General features: G+C 41.6%; 1 protein-coding gene across 3 annotated transcripts in view; it reads right to left on the bottom strand.

The window, feature by feature from the left end:
* Positions 1 to 13723, bottom strand: part of mtrr (5-methyltetrahydrofolate-homocysteine methyltransferase reductase) — a 146834-nt gene that overhangs the window by 74142 nt on the left and 58969 nt on the right. For all 3 annotated transcript variants that reach the window (XM_068010128.1, XM_068010138.1, XM_068010118.1), the window contains one exon: positions 12185 to 12365. In XM_068010128.1, the coding sequence (XP_067866229.1) occupies positions 12185 to 12365 (181 nt within the window). The remainder of the gene's footprint in view (positions 1 to 12184; positions 12366 to 13723) is intronic.

Here is a 13723-nt window from a genome sequence, read left to right as displayed (position 1 = left end):
GCATTTAAAGCATGAAAAAGCTCAGGAGATCTTAAAAGTTTTAAAGTAAAGTGCTTGGTATTCTGGTTTTGATCATTCAAATCAATGGAGATTAGTGGATGTTTTGTAGTAATTTCATTTATTCAGTAAATAACACTCCCCAAAACCTTTTTGGACTTTGAAATGTTATTTTTAGTTCAATTTTTAAATTGATTAAAAAGTAGCGGTGAGTTCACACTAACACAGCACTACGCAACCAGAGATACACAGGAGCTTTGACTATCAATTTACTGCTTAACTTAGGGCATTGTTTTAGAAATCAAAACAAAAACTACAGGTTTCCTAGAAACATCTGAAGATAAAAATCACATGATTAATTAAATTCTCAAGTGTGACATTTAGATATGAAATGCTTTCCTATTTTGCTGGTTGCCATTCAGTTCTATTTTTGAACACGTACAGGCACTAATAATGTGGAAAGCACATTGTGTTACAGGGCTGCCGCTCCTCAGGCTCTCCTGGCTGCCTGTGGCCAAATTAGCAAACTTTGCTTCTTACTGCAGCGCTAATTTCAAGATGAAACTTTTGCTCCATGTGCAATGATTATAATGAGCATGAAGTTCACAGGGACAGAATTTCCTGCAACAGTAGCAGTTAAATGGCTGCTGGCATTTAAGAGAGAAAGTGCCCTTTTGGAAGTAGAGGACAGGATGACTTCTGAGCAAAATGCTGACCAAATTGAGCACTTCTGGAGGTAGTCCTACTGCATTATAAGCAGCAGACCTCATTTAAATAAATGCTTTTTCTTTCATAGATGCTTTGTCAAGCACTAAGCAGGTTGGGCTAAGAGTAGGCCTTAAGCCTCTATATGCCAAGTTATAAGGGAAGCTGGCACCTGAAGTGCATCAACTGAGCAGGCACTAGCCATCACAACATGGGCCCCACAGTTCATGATGTTTAAACACAAATGATTCATCTATGGATAGGATTTCCACACCAAAACAAAAAAATTTGCTCATAATCTAGAATTATTCAATTAACATTCATTATTAAATACGGATTCCCAGCATTAATATAAAAAAAACTTTGCTGTTATCAGTAAAAAGGTATACTAATTGTATGATCTGGTGCCAGCATACAAACCAAGAAAGTTCGAAGTTCGATCCCAGGTTTGTGCTGCATTAGCTAATCTCAATCACAATGATGGGGGTAATTCCGCTCAGCATCCCAGGCAAAATAAAGAGGAAAACATACTGGATCGCCACTTCTCATCACTATCCAACAACCTGAAAATTGTGGATATTGTGTCAATGCAGAACAGTATCAGGCCATATTGTGATGTTCTCTATAGTCAAAAGATCAGAAAATACATACACGTGTGGATGTCAGAGGAGTACAAAAATAAGCCTGCAAACACTCACTGCTCAAGCTCGTGTGAAAAATGGTCACTTAGGGGAGACAGTGGAGATCACTCCTATTTATGAATAATGATTTTATGCCTTTGGGAATTGGGAGACAAAAGAGGGACTGGAGGACCAAAACATTTTTTAAAAACTGAAGAAATTACACTCAGGTTTGCAAATATAAAGCTGAAAATTGTAAACTTGCAAATTGTAGCATTAAAAAACCCCAAATTCCTGAATTCTGTCACTATGAATTGAATCTTTTTCAATTTTATCCTCATCAATCTTTATAGTCATGTTAGATGGTGCACCTCAATACTTTAAGAGCCATCAGTACCTGCCCCACAGCCAGTTGTCCTATCCTGCCTCCAAAAAGCTAGCAGAGTCAGATTTATACAGCACAGAAACAGGCCCTTCGGCCCACCGAGTCCGCACCAGCCATCAAGCCTATCTATTCGAATCCCATTTTCCAGCACTTGGCCCGTAGCCTTGTATGCTTTGGCGTTACAAGTGCTCATCTAAATACTTCTTAAATGTTGTGAGGGTTCCTGCCTCTACCACCCCGTCAGGCAGTGTGCTCCAGAGTGTGTTCAGAGACTGGTAAGCTCATCCCAGAAGACTCTCAAGTTCTATTCATTAATACTCAATGCTTCGATCTTTAAATTGACTCCAGTGCTCCATGTATTATACATGATTCTTGACTGTTCATTCTGAACTAATGGTCAGTGTTTCTATAATTTTGGTTAGCAGCAGATTTAGCAAAAGTATTTTACATAGTTATTATTTTAACTAAATCGAATTTCTGTTAAGAGAAAAACTTAAAGCCTTTTAACTATCCTGGACAGGCCCTTGTTTAACTCCTTTACCCAGAGAGTGGCAAGACTGTGGAACTTGCTACCAAAGAGAGTATTGGAGGCAAATAGCATAGATGCATTTGAGAAGCTAGATCAGCTCATGAAGGCGAAGGGAATAGGAGGCAATGCTGACAGAGTTAAATGAGGAAGGATGAGAGGAGGCTTGATGAAACATTAATGCTGGCTGCTTGGGCCAAATGTCCTGTTCCAGTGTTAGCTGCTCGAGGAACTTCGGCTCAGAGTTGATGAGCTGCAGTCCGAGCTGCGGACACAGCAACACATCAGGGAGGGGGAGAGTTACCTGGACACTGTTTCAGGAGACAGTCACACCCCTTAGATTAACTACCTTGAATTCGGCCAGTGGTCAGGGACAGGAGGGTGTGACTGCGAGTGAGGCAGGTATGGGGATCCAGAATTTAGCTTTGGAGGAGCCTCAGCAAGTGCCCTTATCCAATGGGTACGAGGCTCTTGCTCCCAGTGTGGACGAGGGCACAGATTGCAGGGAGGATGAGCGAGCTAACCATAGCACCATGGTTCAGAGCGCCATTCAAGTGGGGAGAGAAAAGAGAAATGTAGCTGTGGTAGGGGATAGCATAGTTAGGGGAGTAGATACTGTTCTCTGTAGCTAAGATAGAGAGTCCCGAAAGCTGCGCTGCCTACCTGGTGCCAAGGCTAAGGACATCTCTTCTGGACTGGAGAGGAACTTGGAGTGGGAGGGAAAAGATCCAGTTGTCACGGTCTACGTAGGTACCAACGACATAGGTAGGACTAGGAAAGAGGTTCTGCTGAGGGACTATGAGCAGCTCGGGGCCAAATTTAAAAGCAGAACAACAAAGGTAATAATCTTCGGATTACTACCCGAGCCACGTGCAAATTGACATAGGGTAAATAAGATTAGGGAGGTAAATGTGTGACTCAAAGAATGGTGTGGGAGAATGGGTTCCAAATCACGGGACACGGGCACCAGTACTGGGGAAAGAGAGAGCTGTTCCATTGGGATGGGCTTCACTTGAACCATGCTGGACCAGTGTCCTGGCGAATCGTTGTAGATAAGGCTTTAAACTAAATAGTAGGGTTGGGGGGTGAGGGTTCAATTGAAAGGAAATTTAAAAAGTCGAAAAGTAACGAGAGAGCAGAGGTGCAAGGTAGTGAAGGAGCATACATTAATCAGAGTGACAGGGAGGGACAGAGAATACAAGCATAAGAATACAGCAGAAATCAGAACCAGAGTAGGTAAAAATGGTAAAAAAGTCAAAGCTCAAGGCTCTTTATCTGAACGCGCATAGCATTTGTAACAAGATAGATGAGCTGACCGCACAGAGAAATAAATGAATATGATTTGATAGCTATCACAGAGACATGGTTACAGGATGACCAAGACTGGAATCTAAATGTTCAAGGATATTTTACATTCCAGAATAGGCAGAAAGGAAAAGGAGGTGAGGTAGCTTTGTTATGAAAGGAAGGAATCAGTGCAGTTGTGAGTAATGATATAGGTGTAATAGATCGTGATGTCATAGAGTAGAATCAGTTTGTGTGGAAATAAGGAATAGCAAGGGAAAGAAATCACGGGTGGGAGTGGTCAATAGGCCCCCGAAGAGTTGCCTCTCTGTAGGACAAATTACCATGGGTGATATTAATCTGCATCTAGACTGGACAAATCAAATTGGCAAGGGTAGCATGGAAGACGAATTTGTAGAGTGCCTTCAAGGATTGTTACTTAGAGCAATATGTTGCAGAACCTACCAGGGAACAGGCTATTTTAGATTTGGTATTGTGTAATGAGTTAGGATTAATAAGAGATCTCGTAGTTAAGGATCCTTTAGGGGGAAGCGATCATAACATGGTAGAATTTCAAATTCAGTTTAAGGGTGAGAAACTCGGGTGTCAAACCAGTGTCTTCAACTTAAACAAGGACAATTACAGAGGTATGAAGAAAGAGTTGTATAAAGCAGGCTGGGAAGATAGACTAAAGGGGAAGTCAGTAGATGAGCAGTGGCAGACTTTTAAGCAGATATTTCATAACACTCAGCAAACATTTATTCCAGTCAGAAGGAAGGACTCGAAGAGAACGATGAACAACCCGTGGATAACAAAGAAAGTTAAGGAGAGGATCAAATCAAAAACAAAGTGGTACAATGTGGCCCAAATGAGTGGTAAGCTAGAGGATTGGGAATTTGTTTTAGAAACCAGCAGCGGATGACTAAAAAACTAATAAAGAGGGAGAAAATTGATTGGCAAGAAATATAAAAACAATTAACTCTCAAACAGTAAGAGCTTCTATGGGCATATTAAAAGGAAGAGAGTACCTAAAGTAAGTGTAGAACCCTTAGAGGATGAGACTGGCGAATTAATAACAGGAAACAGGGAAATGGCAGATTATTTAAACCAATATTTTGCATCGGTCTTCACAGTGGAGGACACTATAAACATCCCAACAATAATAGATGAAGAAGGTGTAAATGGGAGGGAGGAACTTGTAACAATCTCCATCACGAGGGAAAAGGTGCTGGACAAACTGATGGGACTAAAGGCAGACAAGTTGCCAGAACCTAATGGCTTGCATCCAAGGGTTTTAAAAGAGGTGGCTGCAGAGATAGTGGAGGCATTGGTCATAATATACCAAAACTCACTGGATCCCAGTAGGGTATCGGCGGATTGGAAAACTGCTAATATGACACCCCTATTCAAGAAAAGGAGGGAGACAGAAAGCAGGAAACTACAGACCAGTTAGCTTAACATCTGTCATTGGGAAAATGCTAGAGTCCATTATTAAGGAAGAAATAGCAGAACATCTAGAAAAACATCATGCAATCAAACAGAGTCAACATGGTTTGATGAAAGGGAAATCATGTTAGACAAATTTGTTAGAGTTCTTTGAGGATATAACAAGCAGAGTGGATAAAGGGGAACCAGTAGATGTAGGGTATTTGGATTTTCAGAAGGCGTTTGATAAGGTGCCACATAAAAGGTTATTACACAAAATAAGAGCTCAGGGTATTGGGTGTAATGTGTTGGCATGGATTGAGGACTGACGAAAACACAGAAGGCAGAGAGTCAGGATCAATGGGTCTTTTTCAGGTTGGAAAGCCGTAACCAGTGGGGTGCCACAAGGATCGGTCCTAGGGCCTCAACTATTGACTATCTACATTAATGACTTAGAGGAAGGGACAGAGTGTAGTGTATCCAAATTTGCTGACGATACAAAAATAGGTGGGAAGGCATGTTGTGATGAGGACACAAAGAATCTGTAAAGGGATATAGATAGGTTAAGTGAGTGGGCAAAAACTTGGCAGATGGTGTTCAATGTGGGAAAGTGTGAGGTCATCCACTTTGGTAGGAAGAATAAAAAGGCAGATTATTATTTAGATGGAGAAAGACGACAAAATACTGCAGTACAGAGGGATCTGGGCATTACTGTGCATGAAACAAAAGGTTAGCATACAGGTGCAGCAAGTAATTAGGAAGGCAAATGGAATTTTGGCCTTTATTGCTAGGGAGTTAGAGTTTAAAAATAGGGAAGTCTTGTTACAACTGTACAGTGTGTTGGTGAGGCCACACCTGGAGTACTGCGTACAGTTTTGGTCCCTGTATTTAAGGGAGGATATACTAGCATCGGAGGCAGTTCAGAAAAGGTTCACCAGGCTGATTCCTGGGATGAAGGGGTTGTCTTATCAAGAGCGGCTAAACAGATTAGGCCTTTATGCATTGGAGTTTAGAAGGAGAGGTGATCTTATAGAAACATATAAGATTTTAAGGGGGCTTGACAGGGTAGATGTAGGGAAGATGCTTCCACTGGTGGGGGATTCTCGAACTAGGGGACATAGTTACAGAATAAGGGGGCACAAATTTAAAACTGAGATGCAAAGAAATTTCTTCTCTCAGAGGGTGGCGAATCTCTGGAATTCTCTACTTGAGAGAGTTGTGGAGGCTAGGTCACTAAATGTATTTGAGGAGGAGGTAGATAGATTTTTGAAATCCTGGGGAGTCGAAGGTTAGGTAGAGCAGGCCCGAAAGAGGAGTTGAGGCCTGGGACAGATCAGCCATGATCTAACTGAATGCAGGGTAGGCTTGAGGGGCTGAATGGCCTACTCCTGCTCCTATTTCTTATGTGCTGAATATTCTATGTAATCCTATGTATCTACTTTTAGGGAGATGTAACAGATTTACAGAGAGTAGGCCTTGGTTCAGTGACAGGACTCCCACCTCAGAATCAGATAGTTGTGAGGTCAGGCACCAATCCAGGTCTTCACATTATTTTGCTCGGGTTTTTAAATCTGCTCAATAGATTTAAGGCATTTACGTTACAGTTTGCATATTGAAGCATTCATAATAAGTGCAATATTGAGGGAGTGCTTCTGTGTCAGAAGTCCCAATCCTCAGAAGAGATGCTAAAACAAAACCATATATGCCTGCTCTAGTGAGAGCTAGCTTTTTTTCCATCTTTCATTCATTAATTGTCCACCACCAGTTGCATAACAACAGTTACTGAAATTTGAAGTAATCTTTTGTAATGTAAAGCATTTTTAAATATCTCTGTTCCCTTATCCTTAATTTCAATCCCTTTCTGGGGAACGTCTCAGGCGGAACCAGGCTGTTTGTAACCTTGGTGCCTGTTCAGTCCGGAGCTGAGCATCAGAACCTCATATTCTTTCCATCAAAAAGATTACTTACTTCCAGCTCCACAGGACTGCCAACTAATGCACCTGCCTAAGCCCCTTTGACATTTGAAACCCTTACATATGCTTTTATTAACCTCAGCTGCTCCAACACTCTTCTTGCTGGCTTTCCAGAAATTCTAACTTGCCCAACATTGCTGCCTTTACTGAGCTGCACTGGCTCCCCATAATATAACGCTTCAAATTTTAAATCCTCACTTTCATTTTTAAATCCCGCCGCTGCCTTCCCCTAACTTACCTCTGAATTCTCCTCCAGCCTTATATTCTTCACCCTACAACATTCATATCCACTGCCTCTAGTTTTTCCATCCCTACCTCCCTTTGCCTCACCATTGGTAGCAGAACATTTAGCCATTTCAGTCCAATTCTCTGGAATTCCCTCCTTAAACCTCTGCACCCCTTTTCCCTTTTTTTAAAAAAAATAAAACAACATGCAAAACAACTTTTATTTATATAGAACCTTTAAAATAGTAAAGCATCTCCAGGTGCCTGACAGGTGCTTTAAACAAAATTTGACCCCGAATCATATACGAGACAATTTTAGAACAGATGACCAAAAGTTTAGTTAAAAAGAGGTGGGGTTTAATGAGTATCTCAAAAGGAGGAAAGAGAGATAGAGAGGGGGAGAGGTTTCATAAGGGAATTCCAGGCCTTGGCAGCTGAAGGCACACCTGCCAATAGTGGTGAGATTAAAGTTAGGCATGCTCGTCATGCTAGGTCCCCACCTGCCAAGAATGAGGCACATTAATGTTCTCATGAACATTGATTTTAAAAGGGTTGCTGAAGCGAAGGGAGGACTTGTTGAACAGATCAGCCGTGGCGGCAAAAGACATTTGCATATTAACAGATGGGGTTTGGAAGGACAAAGCAGCCATTCCCTGGTGCATTCAACCCACAATGGACTTTTGATCCCCAGACGTTGAAGGTGGGGGAGCTTGCATTCCAGGTTGACTGTTAAGATGGTCGAATACACAAATGGACATGATCAAACCAGCTAGTCACATGACTCACCTGCTGGGCAACCTGAGTTTTTAGAATTTGTACAGTGTAGGCTGAAAGCTGTTTGCTCCTGAACTGAGAAGATCTCTCTCCTGTCTGCTCCCATCTCTTTTTCACAAGCCTCTGAATACACTGAAGACACATGAACCCCAAGAGAGAAAAGTCTCCTACAGCAAACAAGGTTTAAGAAGAATACTGAGCGCCAACAAAAAGCAAGATCTACCTATCAAGGACTCCTCAGTGAGCTCGAATAACTAACAACTCTTCAGATATTGCCTCAAACCCTTCCACTTTATTTTTATTCTGCTCTTTTCTGTCTCTAATTGCATGTGTGTATCACGTACGCTTGCTAGCATGGACGTGGCATGTATCCGTAGGCGTTAACTGAGTCAGAGTTTAAGTTAAATAAATTTCAACTTTTCTTCTTTAAACCTGAGAAAGCCTGCTTGTGCTGGTTTCTTTGCCTTATAATTAGAAAGCGGCGAACAAGGATTCACCAATGGGGAACTAAAATAAAAAACACTGTGTTTAAAATTAAACTCTATCGCAGTAAGACCAGGTGAAGACTGAAAGGGACCCCTAGACCTCTTTCTCACCTTGTTGCAACACATGCTCAACAGGCCAAAATTGGAGAAGCACAAATATCTCAAAACTCTCAATCTAAAATTTCAGTGTTGCAAACTAATCTCTCAGTTCCTGGCCTGGCATCAATGTTCCTATTTGTGAAGCACTTCAGGACTTTTTTAAAAATTAAAAAACTCTTATTTAGATCATTACAATCTCCAATATGCAATAAGGTGCTATATAAAATGTAAATCATTCTCAGTTCTTTTCAGAGTCAAAGGACAAAACATTTAGTGAGTGTTTATAGATACATAGGTCATGTGGTAGAGAACATCCCAAGCATGCTGAAGTCCGTATTGGCAGAAAAACACTGACATACTTGCACAGTTGGTTAAAACCATTAGAAAATTCACTAATAATTGATGCAAACCGAACGCCAGCCTCTAATTATACAGTCCAAATCTACACCAACTACATGAGCTGTATGCTTTTAACTTCAACAGGTGATCAGATTACATCGCTCCACAAAGCTTAAACTCACTGAAGACTAGCAACTGCAAACTCACAACAAAAATCAAAGTTAGAGCTGTAACGTAAAAGAAGGTTTGCGGTAAACTAGTTTCCATTGTGAGCACCTAAGGTTCTGATAACAACGTGCATGTCTCCTTTGTATCAGCAATCATTAACTCTCATCACAAGTACTAGCACAGAAACACAATCAATATTGGAAAAGATAACAGTAATAGAACACACAGCCCATGAGATTACTTAGCTGCAGCAGAGTACATAAAGATCCATACAGCAGCACTGACAGCTTAACCTTGAAAGGGGACAGGTGATTAGTCTGGATGCGCAGATGTACTTACAACTGCTCCAGCTATCTAAATCTGGAGTAAAATGTTAATGTAAAGAGGTTTTCATTAAAACATTTAAAAAGTCAGATGCTACACTTCATAGCAAGGAATTCTCCTCACATTAGCACATTAAGTGGGTAGTGAGGAAAGATCCAAAGAACCCAAATGAATGCCAACAGGACTGAAACAGAAAACAAAAACAGTTATATACTCAATGATTACTTAAGTGGACAAAGCCCCAAAAGCTGATAAAGGAAAAACAGATGAACTGAAAAATAAAGACCAAAGCTATTTGATTAGGATTTGTATTGGTGTTTTGGGATCATGTCCTGCATGTGTAAACTGAAACCCAGTCATAAGACTTAGAAAAAATACAAGTTACAATGGAGTGCAGTGTGACATGAACTTATGACTATATCCAATAATTCATCAGCTGCACTGCACAAAAAAAAACTAAAGCATGCGAACGTGTAATTTTAACAATGGTGGATTCAGAAATTGAAGGGAATAAACTGAGCTCTGGTAGTGTAAAATGTATTTTCTTGGGGGAAAAACCTATGAAAGTTTGATTTTTAATACATTTTATAGTACTCTTTGCAACACCTTGAAGTGCAGTGATTAATTTCTTGATCCATTTTTTGTTGTGCTTTCTCTTTTCCATTAACGGCCCAGCTGTGCATCTTTACTTCCTTGCACTCATTTGCACCTGTGCAATCCTAATTTTTCAACTCACAATAAATGGCATGTAATTAAAAGTTCAAAAGAATTCAGAATGGATGCCTGAGGTGAAAAAGTATCAAAAATAAAATATTCTGTACGGTGTTGAGAAAAAGGCATCATTAAAAATACACTTTAGGAAGGCATTAGCGAGAAAAGATTTGAGAATGGTTCCAGGGATGAGACTTCAGTTATGTAGATACACTGGAGAAGCTGGGCTGCAATTCTTAAAGAGAAGGTTGCTAGGAGATTTGATAAAGGTGTTCAAAATCATGAGGGAAGACAGAGTAAACAAAAAGAGAAATCGTTCCCATTGGCAGAAGGGTCGAGAACCCAAGGACACAGATTTAAGGTGAATGGCAAAATAACCAGTGACATGAGAAAAACCTTTTTTTTTGAAAACACGAGTGGTTAGGATCTGAAATGCACTGCCTGAGAGTGTGGTGGAAGCAGATTCAATCATTGTGTTCAAATGGGAATTGGACAAGAAGCTGAAAAAAAAAATTTGCAGGTGAAAGGACAAGGGTGTGGGTCTAGCTTAGCTGCTCTTGCAGAGAGCCGGCATGGACATGATGGGCCGAATGGCCTCCTTTTTGCCCTGTAACTATTCTATGATTCTATCCCAGGAACAACTGCTGAAATGCTTTCAAAGCTGACGACAGAAGAAATAGGAAGGATGGGAGGAAGACATGCACCCCTTCTCCAGATTGTTTTTTTCATGAAGTCCAAGTGGGACAGAAACCCAAATGACATGGGTTATGCCTAAAATTCCACCGCTCAACAGAAGAATGTCCCAATTTCTTCTCTTCAACCTAAGATTTCAGGCTAAAATATTCTGTTATATTAAGCGGGTGGGCACACACACCAATTATGCAAGTATTAATCCTTAACTTTTTGTTTAAAAAGCAAGTTAAATTTTGGAAACAAAGCCTCTAATTATTTGCTTTTTCAGATTGTTAGAAAATGAAAATATTACAATTATTGACATCTTTGTGACATGGAAACAGACAAACAAATACACAGGAACCAAATCACAAAACACTAAATTTAGTATTTGCAGAGAGTTCTTACAAAGTCATTCACCAGACCTGAGATGTTCACTCCACCCGCTCAACCTGTTGCCATCAGACCCATGCTCTCACCCTCAACCTCTCTCTTCCGTCCCCGCTGATGGATAGCAGGTATTCACCAGTGAACCACAAACCACTTTGCACCTCCCTCAGAGCACTCCACGGTGCTGCCTGGTTACCAGACCCCAGCTTCCCTCAAACTACGTGAACTCTCCAAGGTCACCCTGACATTGTGGTGCTCTCCCTGGAGCTGCAGCCTCAGCAATGGCCATCACTAGCAGTGCAGCTGCTGGCCCTCTGATTGGGCCAGCAGCACTTGGGGGAAGGCCACTGCCGGCAATATGCCACCCACCAAAGTGGGGTCACCTCCCACCCTCGACACTGGTTGTAGACTTGCTGGTAAACGGCAAAATTCAGCCACTAACCTCAGCTGGTGCAACTTGCTGTGCACTTTATGCTCAAAATGTTGAGGAATAAATAATGAGTATATATGTAAAAGAATATGAAAATGTCACATTTACAGTTTTCAAATAATATACCCATAGAGGTCAATCTCCAAAGCACCAGAAAAAATTCCAGAGTAATATTTAATAAAAATTTAATTTAACTTATTCAGTCTCTGAATCAGTAGCTCAGACTCTTCCTTATATGACATACCTTTCTCATTATAAAATGGCTTTACTCAAGGTGACTCAGAAAAAAAAGCTAGCAGATTTCTGATCAAGAAATAGAAATGGAGACCCCTTTCATAACTTAATTTCTTTTAAACTAAAAAGCCAAATATATGGCTCCGCATTGAATATTTTAAATGAGATTATAAAGCCAATTTAGATTTGTACAGAAATAAACAGCTCCTCCTTTTGTGTGATGGTACAGGAAAACTACAGCAGAGCAATTTATAAAATTAAACAATGCTCTCAACAGTGACCGCTTTGACCATTAGAGATTTAGTTGGAACAAAACTGAGAAACAACTTATAAAGCTGATGTCAGAGTTCACTTTAATCCAACTGCCCTGAACAATGCTGAACAGTTCACATGAAAAAATGATAATAAGATGACTGACCTAAAAGTAGGGTAAGCGGTGGATGGCATGACGGAAGAGCACCAAGAATATCAAGTAGGCAAATGTTGCAGTCTCTCACACAGCGGTTGTAGTCTGCAGCACCCTGTCTGCTGCTCAGTTCTTGCAGTCGCCGTTTCTCGCAATGGTCAGTGGTATATTCTGCTAATGCTCGCAAACATGCCTAAAATACACAATGTAAAATAAATCAAAATCATATACAGAAAATGTCAAGTGGATTATCTGTAAAAATAATAATTTTCTCAGTATGAAGACTCTTCCCTCTGGTACAACCCTCCATGCCTCTGCCTCACTATTGGCAGTAATGTTTGAGCTGCCTGGGATCCATGCTCCCTAAACCTCTCCATCACCCCAGTTCCTTTTCCTCATTTATGACCCTCCTCAGAATCCACCTCTGAGCAAGCTTTTGCGCACCCTAGTATCTTCTTTCTTGGCTTGGCATCCATTTTTGTCTGATTACACCTCAAATACCCAGAGATGTTTTTCTTGGTTAAAGCAGATATATAAATGCAGGTTGTTCTTTTGGTATAGTTTTTCCTCATCGCTCAGACCCGACATTAGGAATCAACCTTGTGGCTTTTCTCTGCATTGCCTCCAGGACTTGAATACTTCCTGTCACTCAGCAACCAGAAATGGACACAGTAGCGAAGGTACAGTCTGACCAGAGAACTACAAGATTTAGTTAGGACCGCCATGATTCTTATGGTATGTTTTAGCTATAAAGTCCAACATTCTGTTGGTTCAGATGATTTATGCTCCGCATTGTCATGTCGAGCACGAGCATTCATAGACTCAAGAGGTCTCTCTCAACCTCATCCTTAGCTATTTCAACATCATTTGTGGCGTAATTGCCTGTATTATTTTGTCACCCTTTTTATATATGGGCAGCATGTTGGCCAGTTTCTAATCAACTGGTACCACTCCATCAAACAAGGATTGGTAGGACATGATATGATATAACATGTCATACGGTCATGAGATGGCGGCGTCCAGGGCGGTGGACGCGCAAGGCTGGGAGAGGAATTCACCACAGAGGGTGAACGGCTGGCAATCCGGGAAAGAAAAGCTGATGAAGACCCTGCCAGCAGTTGCCAAGCTTGGCCAACTGGACAGGAAGGCCACATGGCTGTGTTCGGAGAACCCGTCCACGGCGGCGATCAGGGGGAAGAGCAGCCACATGGTCCCGGCAGCAGCTCCCGCTCACTCGACGACTCCGCGCTGTTTCCACACAAACTTTCCCCACAACTCCGGCTCGGTTCCCGGATCCCGATCCCAGTAGCAGTAAGTCATTGTAAAAGGGACAATAGTGGGAGCTGATGAAATGTTTTATTACCTGCACCCCCGCTCCCAGCTCACCCCCCTCGCACCATCTTCCCCTCGCACCCCCATCCCCTGCACCCCTCTCCCCTACCCCCTGCAGCCCCCCCCCCCGCACCTTCTTCCCACCACCCCTCCTCACACCCCCTCCCCCACCAGCATCCACCTACCCCTGTGTAGGGGCCCTAACAACCCCACTGCCTT

The sequence above is a fragment of the Heterodontus francisci genome, chromosome 2 (genome assembly GCF_036365525.1).
Source record: "Heterodontus francisci isolate sHetFra1 chromosome 2, sHetFra1.hap1, whole genome shotgun sequence".
Classification (NCBI taxonomy): domain Eukaryota; kingdom Metazoa; phylum Chordata; class Chondrichthyes; order Heterodontiformes; family Heterodontidae; genus Heterodontus; species Heterodontus francisci.
Note: the sequence above shows the minus strand (reverse complement) of the source record. Positions and strands in the feature narration are given on the sequence as shown.